The sequence below is a fragment of the Myxocyprinus asiaticus genome, chromosome 7, assembly GCF_019703515.2.
Source record: "Myxocyprinus asiaticus isolate MX2 ecotype Aquarium Trade chromosome 7, UBuf_Myxa_2, whole genome shotgun sequence".
Lineage (NCBI taxonomy): Eukaryota > Metazoa > Chordata > Actinopteri > Cypriniformes > Catostomidae > Myxocyprinus > Myxocyprinus asiaticus.
In genome coordinates, this window is record NC_059350.1 from 34,860,467 (window position 1) to 34,874,914 (window position 14,448).

The window sequence follows — 14,448 nt, forward strand, 5'->3', positions numbered from 1 at the left end:
GTTTTTTTCTGGTTACTCTCCTCTTGATTAAAATGGATCCCTAACATTAAAACTCTGCCCATTACAGTGGCCTCTATCTTGGATTACGATGTTTACAGTTTAAAAGTTTCACGTCCTTTGAACTTGTCCGATTTGTCCAAACAATGTCTTGAAATGTTCTCCAGACCAAGCTGCACAGAAATGATGATACAGAATTTACATTTTCACCTTTGTTAAAAAGTTATGGCATCACAAAGTTAACGAGGTCAATGTGAAAATGGATTTGAGGCTGTATCTCGGCAATACTTTGTCCTATCAAAACGAAACTTGGTTTGCTTCATAAGGACTATAATCTGAGGGCACATGCAGTGCTTTGCGACAGGCCAAGAATTGTGAAAAATGGCTGTTTTTGACCATAACTTTTGAACTGTATGTCCTAAAATCATGAGGTTGGTGTCTGTGAATTCCTGAGGTCATGTGGATAATATATCAAATTTTCCCATATTAACTATATTGTCTCTCCACCATATTTAATTTTACTAAAATATGATATAACTTTTAAAAGAATTGTCAGATTTAAAAGAAAATTGGTATGCATCATCTACAACATGTCCTGAGGATACCTGAGCAGTTTTGAAACAGTGTCACCTATAGTTCTAGAGATAATCACTGTGTGAGAATGTCTGGACAGCGATTTGAGGTTGTGGGTTCAAAACCCCTTTTGACAAATCATGCCGTTAACATCATTATTATTATTATTATTATTATTATTATTATTCTGCAGATCTTTGCATTGTGCTTACTGAATGGTTGCTGGGCTTCAAATCAAATTTAGATTTTCATCTTTGTTTAAAAGTAACATGAAGACGAAGTTGATAATGGTTATTCTTGGCTGTGATACCTGTGGTGCAGTGGATAGCAGATTGATCTGTAAAATGTAAAAGGTGTTGGTTTGAAACAATTCTGTGGTGTATGAAGTCCATTTGAATCATCAAGAGGGAAGTATATATCATACCTGTAAATTATTCGCTTTTTGGCAAAATTCGCCGTTTTGAATACAAAATAGGTGAGGAAATGAGGATGGAGGAATCCAAGTGAAATATATTTATAAAATGAAATTTCCCGCTTAATTAAGCGTCATTTAAGAGCGTCACCTCTGCGCAGCTGCATTCCCGCGGAGCGCTTTATTGATATATTAAGAATAAATCCTAATAATTCAAGATGCACTCTCAAAGTATGTGACAATTACAGTTTGTTAAAACAGCGGTGAAACATGAATTAGAACTCTTGTGTCAGATGTGAAGGGGGAGGGGAATTTATGCGCGCGTCAGGTGCTTCGACACCAAAGATTTTCCACATCGAATCCACCTGTGCATCCTCGCTCATGCCTCCTCATAAAGCTTCCTCTGTCCTTGTTTTTCATATAAACATGTGCTAGATGAATGTCTTTTTGCCGCGTTTTGCTGTGTTTTTAGACGCTGTAAAAGAACTTCAACTATTAAAAACGCGTCTCGAGTACTGCATCTTGCTTTTCTTAGCTCAAGGACGCGTTTGGTCTGAACCAGGGTCAGAATCGAAAAGGGTTTAGGGCAGAAATGCCACTGAAGGTGACAAAAAGGACCCCAAAATTAAAAATGTGGGGGCAAAATAATAATAATAAAAAAATAAATAAAAGGGGGCCACGTGATTAATGTTTCTTATTTGTAACATTGGATATATTTCTTTTTCTATTCTTGACCTATACGTATACATTAAATTATTTGATGTTGATTTAAATCTTATTATTCAGGTTGAACATATATTTTAAGGAATTTATTAATTTGAAGTATATGAAATAACACAATGATGTCATATTGTTATATTTTGTATCGTTATAAATGGTATAAATAAATAAAAATGCACTTAAAAACAACTCTGGGGGCCAAATGTTGCCCCTTATTAGAAAAGTTAATTTCTGACACTAGTCTAAATTAATTACTTGGACATATTTCTGTGTGTACCCTGAAATGAAATCCTGCAGGCACCCATGGATGGGACTATGCCATTATTATGGAACGAATAATATATATATATATATATATATATATATATATATATATATATATATATATATATATATATATATATATATATATAGCATCCCCCCAGGTATGAGATACAGTATATCTTTTGAATGCATTTATGTATTCAAAAGAAAATGTGTATATAGTTTAGAGACAGCACCACATAGTGGTCAAAATGCTTATTCAATTCAAACAAAACTTTTTTATGTATCCTTGCTTCCTTAGTCTAAGTCTTCAGAAAATGGTGGAGAATTTTTTTTAAATGTTTTTATTTATTTTTTTTATACAAAACCTGCTGACTCTCATCTTGGTATGTCTATTTAGCACATGTAAACCTTGTGGCAATGTGGTGCAGCAGCTGGTGTGCCATACCTCTGTGCTGTGGAGATTTAAAGGACGGTTACCAGTTCAACTTGGGGCATCTTGAAAAATTGAGTATATGCAAAATATATCATGACCGGTCTGTTCTTTATCTCTGCTGTGTTTGATAACAGCAATATCAGCTCTCCACCATTTTAAATACTTTTTTATTCAAAGCCTGCTGACTCTCAGTTTGGTATGTCTCTTTAGCACCTGTAAATCTTTCCTGTTTCTGTCAATTTTTTGGTTAATTGTGAAGTAGTGTGTGGTCGTTTTGTATGTCACATTCATGCAATGTGCTATGCTTGCTATGGTGTAATGCTTGCCATTTCAGTGCTTATTTTTTAATTAATGTTCTTGGGGTTAATTGTGTGAACACTGTCTTGTCTGCCAGGCATATGCTGCTTATGCTCATAAAGGGCTTTTTATTTACAGGTTCATGTCAAAAAGCAGCAAGACCTACAAAAGGAAAAAAATTGTGAGTGGGGATGCAACGTCTGGGGATGGTATATCACAGTCCTCTCCTAATCACAAACCTCATGCCAGATCAGCAGCAATCAGCAATACTGAAAAAAATTAATAAATAAAAAATGCTTTGATTTTACATGATTTAATCATGTATATCGGTTCCATGTGAATCATTTGTTACATCAAAAAAAAAAACAATTCCTCTTGGTTTAGCTCATTAATTCTTCATCAGAAAACATAATTTGTTCACATCATTTCAACATAATAATGGAATAAATGTATTTTTAAATGACCCAATTAAGTAGCCTCCAAGTGATTTTATATGTGTCCCTAACATGATTCATTTCTTCAATTTTACACAATATTTTTGCAACATGTTACTAATTTGTTATAAGGTTATGCTACTTAAGCTAACTTTTAGTTAGCAACAGCAGCCGTTAGCATGCTAAGTAGTTATCCCCTTGAACTCTGTAGCGTTATATCGCGAAATAAGTTTACGCTAAGTCACCAGATACAGAAGCCAGGCATATGTGGTATCATTTGAAAGCTTAGAATATACATTTTATATATATATATATATATATATATATATATATATATATATATATATATATATATATATATATATATATATATATATATACCGATATACATGCTTTTTAAACAGTTTTGAAGGAGTTCCCATCTATATGCTGGGCACTTATTGGCTGCTTTTCTTTACTATTTGGTCCAAGTCATCAATTTCAAAAACGTTTTTATTTATTTTTTTATTAAATTTTAGATTTATAATGAAATAAATTAATATGGTGGCACAATTATATTTATGTCTACAAAACTCATTTCAAACACTTGAGCATACGCCTCTCTCCATCTTTGGTAAACATTATTTAAAAAAAAAAGTATTTAATTTAATACGGCTTCTAAATTCACGTTTGAGGTATGAAAGTGTGTAATTTATATTGTAGAAATAAACGTCCACTTATCATCAAGTCATGTTTTCCACAGACCTTAATTTTCTCATAAATTCAAAATCCCCTTTAAAACAATTCATAGGAATATCCAGAGGGAACCCATGGTGAATTCTCTTCCGGGTCTTTGGACTACTAGCTGAACGGCTCCGTCTCTCATACAAATGTATGTTATGAACTCTTCCACCAGTAGTGGGCGCTGTGGATCCGCTCGCGTTTGCTGTGTTTCGCCGAAGGAGAGTGTCAGTTTTCCCTTCACTCTTGTTTTTGTATGTGAGCTGTAGAAAAATAAGAGGAGTCTCAGTCTCTGTATGTGTCCTGTCTTCACCCACACATTGGCCCTGTCTGTCGCTCACTGTCTGGACACATCAGTCACACTGACACCGTATCCGATCCCGATCTTCATCAGCGGAGCTGGACCCGCACACCGGGACTCAGTCTAGTCCGGTTCGGCTCGGTTTGGCGGACGGGACACAGCGGGTATTTAAACGCCAGAACCCGATCAGAGATGGAGAGACGCAGACTGATGTGAAAAGAAGTAGCGCTATGGAGATACATCCACTGTGAGTGCAGTGTGTGGGTGGTGGTGAATGTCTGTGTGTGACCTGCATGTGTTCACAATACTGTGACAATGTCAATATAGAGTAAATCAGTGCAGTCATAAGATCACATGACATGTGATTCCCTGCCTTTGTTCACACAACTGCAACACCCTTTATTCCAAATGTTCAGGAATTGTCTGTTGACGTGTCACTTTTGAGAGTTGCCATATGGACACTGCACAGATAAGACACATACACGCATTTTTTGTATGTATATATACACACACACACACACACACACACACACTCACACACTATATTGAGTTATGTTTAATGGTTTTGTGGTAGGTGATGAAGGTATGCTCAGGGTGTGTGTGAGTGTATTTGTGTATGTTTCAGATGCACTAAGCTTTGCCATCATAAAGCTGTGGAGCTGAAGGATGATGTGAGTGAGAAACAGAGTGTAGTCACCATCAATCCACATCACATGAGGAAAGCCTTCAGAATCATGAATGAGCTCCGCAGGTATACCTGTGTGTGTGTGTGTGTGTGTGTGTGTGTGTGTTGGTTTGACCTACATTTATGGGGATGAAAATGGCCTCCCTATGTATGGAATCCTGACATACAGTAATTTACATTATGAGGACACTCCAACTGTCCATGTAATTCAAACAGCTTATAAAAATACTAAACAATGTTTTAATGAAAATGTTAAAATGCTAAAATGTTAATGGCTCAGACCATTAAAAATCATTACACAAATGGAGTGTCCTTGTAATTAGAGGAGTAGGTGTGGGTGTTTGTGAGAGAGAGAGAGAGAGAGATGCAGTTAGAGGCCATGCAATGCCCAGGGTTTCCACAAGGTCCTTGAAATTATTAAAAGTGCTTGAAATTACCTTTTAAAAACTGAAGTACTGGAATACCTGAAAAGTGGCATGTTGTGTTTAAAAGTGCTTAAAATTAAAATTTTACATTTCTATATGTTTCTCATGCTCAAGAAAAATATGAATTGTTTCACATATCTTTGATTATATATGCCATATCCCCCGCACACAGTGGTCATATTTGAACTAGAGGTCAACTGATAGTGGATTTTGCCGATGACTAAGGTGGTAGAAAAGGCAGATAACCGATTTATCGGCTGATATTTAAAAAAAATGTTTTACATTGATTTATAGAATGTTAAAAAACTTTTTTTTGCCTTTCCTTACTTTGACGGGCACATACTTAGAGGCTACAAGAGTCCAAAGTGAATAAAATCCTAAATGCAACCAGAAATCCCAATGATAAGCAGAAGATTTAAAGCATGATGCTAAAATCACTTACTTATTTCGGGACTCTTATTTTGAAATGACGAAGACTTGGCTCCGTTACAATGTTCTATATTTAAGTATTTACCAAATACATTTTTTTTATAATTTAGAACACTTGATTTATCTAATCAAAACAACCAAATTTGCATTGAAGAGATGATCAAATTATGGATGAATATTGTCAGTCAGTGATTGTATTTATTTCACCTCTAGAGGCCACTGTTATACTGTAGAACCAAGTTGTTCTAACTGAATTCTCTGGAGGAACATGGAGGAATGCGTGTCGAGCATCTTTAAAGGAAACACCCCTGCGTTACATCTTTAATGCTGTTATATTTCATGTGTTATAGCTTTATTAAAGTTCAAATAATAAGGAAGCAGATCATGTAAATAACTACAAACTCCGAAACTGGCATTTTTCTGTGTGGTCAGCGGCAGCGAAGTGTCCCGATCTAAGGGGGAGAGATTGAAACTGCACACTCTGGTGCGGGGACACGCTTGCTGGAGCTAGATTATAACATGATGGCTCGTGACTTAAAGGCCCAAACATGCTCTACGCAAGTACGTGACCACAGACGCACTTTGCTACGCAAGCTCGATTTCACGCGCCGTTGCGTTGTGAAATGTGTCAGCACTCAATTCATAACACAACGCAAGTATGCGCTGCATTCTCAGCGTTGCCGCAAGGGGCGCTAGAGCAGATTTTCATCTTTCAATCAACAACTGTCTTGGCGGACTCGGGCAGCAATTTGAGTTGAATCTTTTCGAAAAAATATAAATGACTTTTTGTCCCCAGTCCATTCAAACAAACTTGTTTTTTCTCCGTGTCTCTTCCCCACTCCTCAACAATCGACTCATCTACCACATCTGGGCTGCCTCTGAAAACGTAGGCAACTGACTTGCTGTTTAATCAGTTATTGGCGTAACTGATAATTGTTTAGAATGAATGGAACACCAAGGAAAATGGTCTCCGAACAGTTTGAAAAGCACCTTATTTTCATCCTGCTGCCGTATACAGCCTACGAAGGAAGCATTTTCCTGGTTTTGGATGCAGCACCGGTTTCATGATCGCGCCTAAAAATGTATTGCCCTCTTGTGGTCTGAGGTTTATAACTGCCAGGGCAACACAAGAGCACACGTAATCTATGTACAACGGGACTGCGTGTTGGCCAAGCGCTCATGTCTGTGTTTGCGTACTTGCGTGAAGTATGTTTTGGCCTTTATTATATCATAATACAGTATATGTGTCACTGTGCATTTCTTATCGTGAAGAAAATTGGCAATACGCAGCTTTATTAATAAGAGAGAGTTTTTTTTTTTTTTTTGTGAGTTAAAGATGGATTGAAGTGAACAAAAAGGTGAGAGAGGTAGAGGTAGTCTTCACCCCGTTATACACTGCAACAAAATACATTTTTGATTTGTTTTTGTTTTGGCTTGTTTTCCAATATAAATATCTAAAACTCCTTTAAAACAATGTACATTTACTTTAGCAGCTATACTGCAGAAGAAAAAAATTGTTATCTGAGAATGTTGAATACAACTATTTTAAAATATCTAAAAGTACTTTTAAAAAAGATGCATTCACCTGAGAAGCAGCAAATAAGATATTTAGACTTGCTTTTAGAGAATAAATCTTGAATATAAGTGTATTTTGTCTTTATTGTACTTGCAGAAGTATAACCAAGTGAAAAAATACACTTATATACAAAATACACTTATATACAAAATACACTTATATTTGTCTCTTAAAACAAGTCTAAATATCTGGCTCAGACCATTGCTTCTCAAGTAAATTTAATTCTAGACTATTTTAAATGGAAAACACTTGTAAATGCTGTCTTGTATATATTGTTCACATCACTTATAAGTGAAGTCCTTGAAAATGAAAAATTGGTGCTGGAAAAAGTACTTGAAAATCCTTGATTTTAATTCATTGATGCCTTTATGAACCCTGAATGCCTCTCTATTAGTGTAAAAAAAAAAAAAAGAGTACACACTATTAAAGGGATAGTTAATTTTCTCATTATTTACTCACCCTCATTCCATCCCAGATGTGTATGACTTTCCTGCTTCTGCAGAACACAAAAAAAGATTTTTGGAAGAATATCTCAGCTCTGTAGGTCCATACAATCCAAGTGAATGGTGACCAAAACTTTGAAGCTTAAAAAAAACACATAAAGGCAATAATAAAAGTAATCCATATGACTCCAGTGGATTAATCCATGTCTTAAGCGATCTAATCGATTTTGAGGTGAGAACAGGCCAAAATATAACTCCTTTCTCACTGTACATCTTGCCATTGCAGTCTCTAGGCACAATCATGATTTCTAGCTCGATTACCCCATCTAGTGCTTGACGCATGCGCAGGGCACTAGATGGTGCTAGAAATTGTAATTCAGCTTGAAATCATGATCGCCAAGGAGACTGCAGATGTCAAGATTTATTGTAAAAAGGAGTTATATTTTGGTCTGTTCTCACCCTAAACCGATTGGATCGCTTCAAAGTTTTGGTCACCATTCACTTGCATTGTATGGACCTACAGAGATGAGATATTCTTCTAAAAATCTTTGTTTGTGTTCTGTTGAAGAAAGAAAGTCATAAACATCTGGAATGGTATGAGGGTGAGTAAATGATGAGAGAATTTTCATTTTTGGGTGAACTATTCCTTTAATTAAGTTGTGAATTGTGTGTTTCAGGAGCATCATGCGCCTATCTTTTTTTTAAAGACATGTTAATCTAGTGATATAGTTTTTGTTTTGCATATAAGGGGACCTGGGTTCAAATCCTGTACTAATATATAATTTTTTTTTAAATTTAAAACCAAGCAAAATTGCAACTGAGCTTGACAGCCAGTTATCCCTAGGCATTTTTATTTTATGGAAAAGAGCATCTTTGACATTTTAATAACTCCTTTTGTGTTCCAAAGGGCAAAAAAGTCAAAGGAGTTTCGAGAGACATGAGGGTGTTTAAATGAAGACAGAATTTTTAATTTAAAGTAAATTATATTAGGAACCCTATTGGACTGACCAAATTTATAGATGATATCTGTCTTAACTTAGACAAAGATTTTTTTAAAAAAATTTTTTTACCTGCAATAATCGTTAATTAAAATATCAGAGAGACAAATAATTTGTTTTGGAAGTTGCGTTCAAAATTTACTTGGATCAAAAAACTCGGGGAGCATGTGCTTCGGGTGTGTGTTTATGTTAAAATGAATTTGTTATTTTCCCTTCACTGTAATTTAAATAGTTTTTTCGATTGTATGCACATTGTAATATGTCTTTTCTCTCACTGCAGTCAGAGTGTGTTGTGTGATGTCACCATCATAGCGGAGGACATAGAGATAGCTGCTCATCGAGTCGTCTTAGCTGCTGGGAGTCCTTACTTCCACGCTATGTTTACAGGTGAGAATAAGCAAACACACACAGACAATCTGGAGGGTACTGTGCTTGTTGGCAGGTGATATATTCGGTTTGTGTTTGTAGGAGAGATGACAGAAAGCCGCCAGCAGAAGGTTCGAATCAAAGAGATTGACGGCTGGACTCTGGGAATGTTGATCGACTATGTTTACACTGCTGAGATCCAAGTCACGGAAGAGAATGTGCAGGTATCCGTATGCGTGGATGGCTAGAGCAACATGCTACATGTGTTTGTAGGAGACAGAGCAACAGGGTCCATTTATGACCTAAAAACACAGCCACTTTTGAGTTTCCAAAGTTATGGAAAACCTGGAAGTATCAGGGAGTTTTAAAAACTGGGATTTTTAGGCCTATGAAAGTAATGGAAATGTCTATTAAATCCTGGGACCCGGGCGTGACTGCTGTGTGCATTTTCCATTTCCATTTTTGATTTGTAACTAGTAGCACCTAATAAAAATGCAGAAATAATAATAATAATTTCTAGTGCAAATCATTTTCCTAATAATTGATGGCAACATATGTGGACAGTGGGACTAAGTTGTGAAATTTTAAATAATACCAAGCTATAGAAATTCATATTTTTTTTTATCAGAATGTTTATTATGTTTCCAGGAGTGTTGCTTATTCATGTTTTTGAGACATTACAGACATAACATCAGAAATTAGCATAATTAATTCTCATTCAAAGTAATGGCCAGCATCATCCAACCACTGCCAACCATGTTAAAATTATATATTATAAATTCTGAATCTATGTACTGATTACCATCGACCCATGTGTGCCAAAAATGTTGAGTGGTCTAAACATAATCTGCAGCCTGAAACTGAACTTTTGGTCAGATTTTAGGAGTGAATGCACTTAGCTGCATAGAGAGCTATAGGATGCTCCCTTGCACCCTATTTATTGAATGACTTAACTACCAGTGTGCTGTCTGTCTGCACTGGTCTCAGAACAGTTCGAAATGCACCTTGTTCTCATTATAACTCCATATAAAACCTCTGAAAGCAACATTTTCAACTTTTGGATGAGCCCATTGATTCTCAGTATGATAATGCACAGTAAATATAGGATTCCTAAGGAAAAAATGTGCTAAAGTACTCATTAGTGTACATTGTGTTTAGCAGCGTGGTGTTTTGCGATAAATCGCTCAGATTTTAAAAATGGCATATCAGATGAAACTAGAGACTCGAATCTTTTGACTCAAAACAGGTTTCGATGTTAAAACATAATTAGGTTTCTTACCAGATATAGTTTTGTTGGCGTTTCTCCCAGTACAAACTCCACTGTGGTCGGCGCAGTTTTGTTTTGTCACATGACTCGAAAGTTTAAATCTTTAGCCCAGAGTCTTCTGAACTGAGATCAGTCGGTTTAAATTAAAAAAAAATAAAAAAATTCTTTTTTTTTTTCTCCCTTTTTCTCCCCAATTTGGAATGCCCAATTCCCAATGCGCTCTAAATCCTTGTGGTGGTGTAGTGACTCGCCTCAATCCGGGTGGCGGAGGACTAATCTCAGTTGCCTCCGTGTCTGAGACCGTCAATCCACGCATCTTATCACGTGGCTTGAGCTTATCATGTGGCTTGTTGAGTGCATTACTGCGGAGACATAGCGCATGTGGAGGCTTCACGTTATTCTCCACGGCATCCACACACAACTCACCATGCGCCCCACCCAGAGCGAGAACCACATTATAGCGACCACGAGGAGGTTACCCCATGTGACCCTCCCTAGCAACCGGGCCAATTTGGTTGCTTAGGAGACCTGGCTGGAGTCACTTTCGAACTCGCGACTCCAGGGGTGGTAGTCAGCGTCTTTACTCGCTGAGCTACCCAGGCCCCCGGGTTAAATGAATTTAAATTATGCTTTGCGTATAGCAAAGCCAAAATACAATGTCCACCTATGTGTAAGCAGGGTCGCACGAGGATATCGAATATGCATTTTTTTAATCCTTATGTAGTAATCATATATGACTGGATGTGTCATGGAAAAGTTATGGATATGTTTTGTGCAATAGATACAGATATGGGAACCCTGTACATTTGATTGAGTCTGCCTTCTTTTTATGTTGTTTGTTTTTATGTTATGCTTGTTATAACTCTGATAGAACAAAAAATCTGATCCAGGAAGTGTGTGTGTGTTCTGTGTGGGTGGATGTCAATAGCTTTTATGTGTCTGTGTCTGTGTAGTTCACTAGACGGAGAGTGTTAAAATGAGGCTGTATTTTTTAAGCAGAGACTCAAATGCAAACTTGGCAGTAAAAAAAAAAAAAAGCACTCTTCAGGCAGTGTGTGAGATCTTTTGGGTATGTGTGTGTGATTAGGTACTCTTGCCCGCCGCTGGTCTGCTGCAGCTGCAAGAAGTCAAAAAGGCCTGCTGTGAGTTTCTCATAACTCAACTTCACCCAACCAACTGCCTTGGTATCCGCGCCTTCGCCGACATGCACGCCTGTACAGAGCTGCTCAATTTTGCCAACATATTTGCAGGTGTGTTTTTGATTAAAGCCGTTCATGAGCCATTTTACTTCCATAATGTGACACATTTCCGTGTGAAAGAGCATATTCATAGAGAAAAAATTTAGGGCGTGACTTGATTTTATCCATCAGGCATTGATTGGATTGTGAAAACATTCCAAAATGGAGCCAGACCTGAATGCGAGTTTGTTAAAACAATGACTAAATAGCTTTTTGGCTCTTCCATCCCTAAAATGCAGTAACTACACATTTAGTCAAATTTGGGGTTTGATGAAAATCGGGTCTTTGGAATAACATGCACTGATAAATCGTTCACAATAAGACCAGGGATGTGCAGTTAAAAAGTAAATTGTGTCAATTTTGATATCACGTTGACGTTAAAAGACAAAAATGGGAAAAGTTAGTAACACAATAGTTGATTTTTATTGTATAGATGTGTGAGAGGAACTCTGTTTGACTCCATTCTCATTCTGTCTCTCTCTCCCACTCATTGACACTCACAGAGCAACACTTCTCTGAGGTCGTGCAGAGTGAGGAGTTTCTCAGTCTGGGCATGGAGCAAGTGTGCAGCCTCATAGCAAGCGATAAACTCACCATTCCATCAGAGGAAAAGGTAACCATGTCTTCATGTGATGAGAGATTTGTGACTGTCCTTTGTAATGCTCTTAGTGATCTGTAACTATAGCAGCAAACAGGTGATTTTATCATGCAGACTTCGGCAGCTCTGTTGCCATGGTAACATACTGGCTGGTACAATAACACTATGGGAATAGCTGTAGCTGCTGGAGAGAGCTTGTTTGTTGTCATGGCAACATGAATTTGAGGCGTGGGCACCATGCTTTTCTTTTTGTTTTTTGCCATAGCAACACCAGCATCTTAAGATATCGTATTTTTGTGATTATATTGGTTTGACTGTGAGTGTGTATGGCCTTGTTTACACCTGGTATTAACATCTACCTGGAGTGATCCAGTCACAACTGATCAGCTGAGACAGAAACCATTTACACCTGGTATTGACATGTAACACAAAAGCATCTTCCATGACCACTGTTGATCAGAGTTTGAGGGAAGGTCTTTGATTTCACATCGTTTTGTTTCTGCATGTTCATGAAGCAGAAAGAAAAAGCGCAAAAATGTCGGAGCATTGTTGTTCCCAAATATACTTTAATTTTATTCTTACCACAAACGTGACATTTAGATTGGAACATTCATTATTGTTGTAGTTGAGCAGCTGAATTAACTGGATGTTTGAACACTCTTGTATATGAATGAGTGTGTTTACATGCACTTTAAAAGTTGGATTTAAGTTGGACTAAAGCAATAATTTGTCTTATTTAAATTGTCATGTAAACGCTTTAGTCTGACTGAAATCGTACCAGTCCGGTTTGATTGTAGCTTGGCTCCATCCAGCATGTACACTACCGGTCAAATGTTTTGCAACACTTATTCTTTATTATAATTTTTTTTCTTCACATTTTAGAATAATAGTAAAGTCATCAAAACTATGGAATAACATAAATGGAACTATGGGAATTATGTTGTGACTAAACAAAATCCAAAATAAATAAAAAATTTGTTATATTTTAGCATCTTCAAAGTAGTCACCCTTTGCCTAGAATTTGCAGACATGTACTCTTGACATTTTCTCAACCAACTTCCTGAGGTATCACCCTGGGATGCTTTTTAAACAGTATTGAAGGAGTTCCCATCTGTGTTGGGCACTTATTGGCTGCTTTTCTTTATTATTTGGTCCAAGTCATCAATTTCAAAAACTTTTTTTTTTGTGTAATTACATTTTAGTTTTATAATGAAATAAATTAATATGGTGGCACAATTATATTTTTTGTCTACAAAACTAATTTCAAACATTTAAGCATACGCCTTTCAGATCAAAAGATCATGAGAAACATTTCAGTCAAGTGTTTCAAAAGTTTTGACCAGTAGTGTATACATGTTAATCGGACCACAATTGTCCTCGTTATGCGCATGCTCCGAAAAACTTAACCCGGAAGTCAAACAAAACACAAAGCAGAAAAGAAGAAGGGCAACAACAAGACAAATGTCCCTGCATTCCAAACGGGATAAATCAGCCTCCGAAGGGCACTTTGAAGGGAAAACAATCATGATAGCCATGATGTGAGATCGATTCAAACAGAATTTCCAAATAAAAATTACTTAAAAGGTGAGTTCTGAATAAATGAGAATCTGAATAAACATAGGAATGATCACTTCTGAATGGAATGCAACCTATATCATGGCAAAATCTAGAAATGGTCATTTTTGATCAGATCAGCAGTCTGTAAGCCATTTACACCTGTGACACTTTGATGTGCCTCTAATTAATATTGTTTTTCTATATTCTGTCCACTGACTAATTCTCTTATCTGTCTGCCATAGTAAAACTCATATCATTCAACACCCTTCATTGCAGTTGCATCAAATGTCTCTCTTTAAAAACAAGTATAAAGAACCTTTTTCATGATCTCACTTGGACTATTTTCACAAATTCCATCAGAAATACAATAAAAGAGGGTAACAGGTGCATACTATGGCCAAGGTCAGCATGCTAGCGTTAGCATTAGCACCGTGAATGCAGAATGTAAACATTACAAATTACACGTTATATACTGCTTATATCTTAGTTTTAATTGTCATCAAGTGTTTAAAACAGCTTCTTTTACTTAACTCATGTGGATTCCATTCATAGAATGAGGCAGAAAGCATGATATTTATTGAATATGTCATTAGTAGCAAATGAGGTTTAGTGACAGATGCAGAACTGTTCAAATATACAGACAACAAACATATAAAAATACCAGTGATCAATAGGAAAATAGAGAAAAGCCATATATTTTCTTAATCGTCTG

The 14,448-nt window shown here is 36.6% G+C and overlaps 1 protein-coding gene across 4 annotated transcripts in view; it reads left to right on the forward strand.

Moving 5' to 3' along the window:
• The first annotated feature begins 3,926 nt into the window (after positions 1–3,926).
• Positions 3,927–14,448, forward strand: part of klhl2 (kelch-like family member 2) — a 28,197-nt gene continuing 17,675 nt past the window's right edge. Inside the window, exons 1-7 of one of the 4 annotated variants that reach the window (XM_051703625.1) lie at positions 3,932–4,401; positions 4,571–4,647; positions 4,780–4,905; positions 8,991–9,097; positions 9,179–9,300; positions 11,431–11,593; positions 12,085–12,194. In XM_051703625.1, coding sequence (XP_051559585.1) covers positions 4,868–4,905; positions 8,991–9,097; positions 9,179–9,300; positions 11,431–11,593; positions 12,085–12,194 — 540 coding nt within the window. In that variant the 5' untranslated portion in view covers positions 3,932–4,401; positions 4,571–4,647; positions 4,780–4,867. Of the gene's footprint in view, positions 4,906–8,990; positions 9,098–9,178; positions 9,301–11,430; positions 11,594–12,084; positions 12,195–14,448 lie in introns of all 4 variants that reach the window. The other 3 variants (XM_051703622.1, XM_051703624.1, XM_051703623.1) reach the window with 3 other exon arrangements.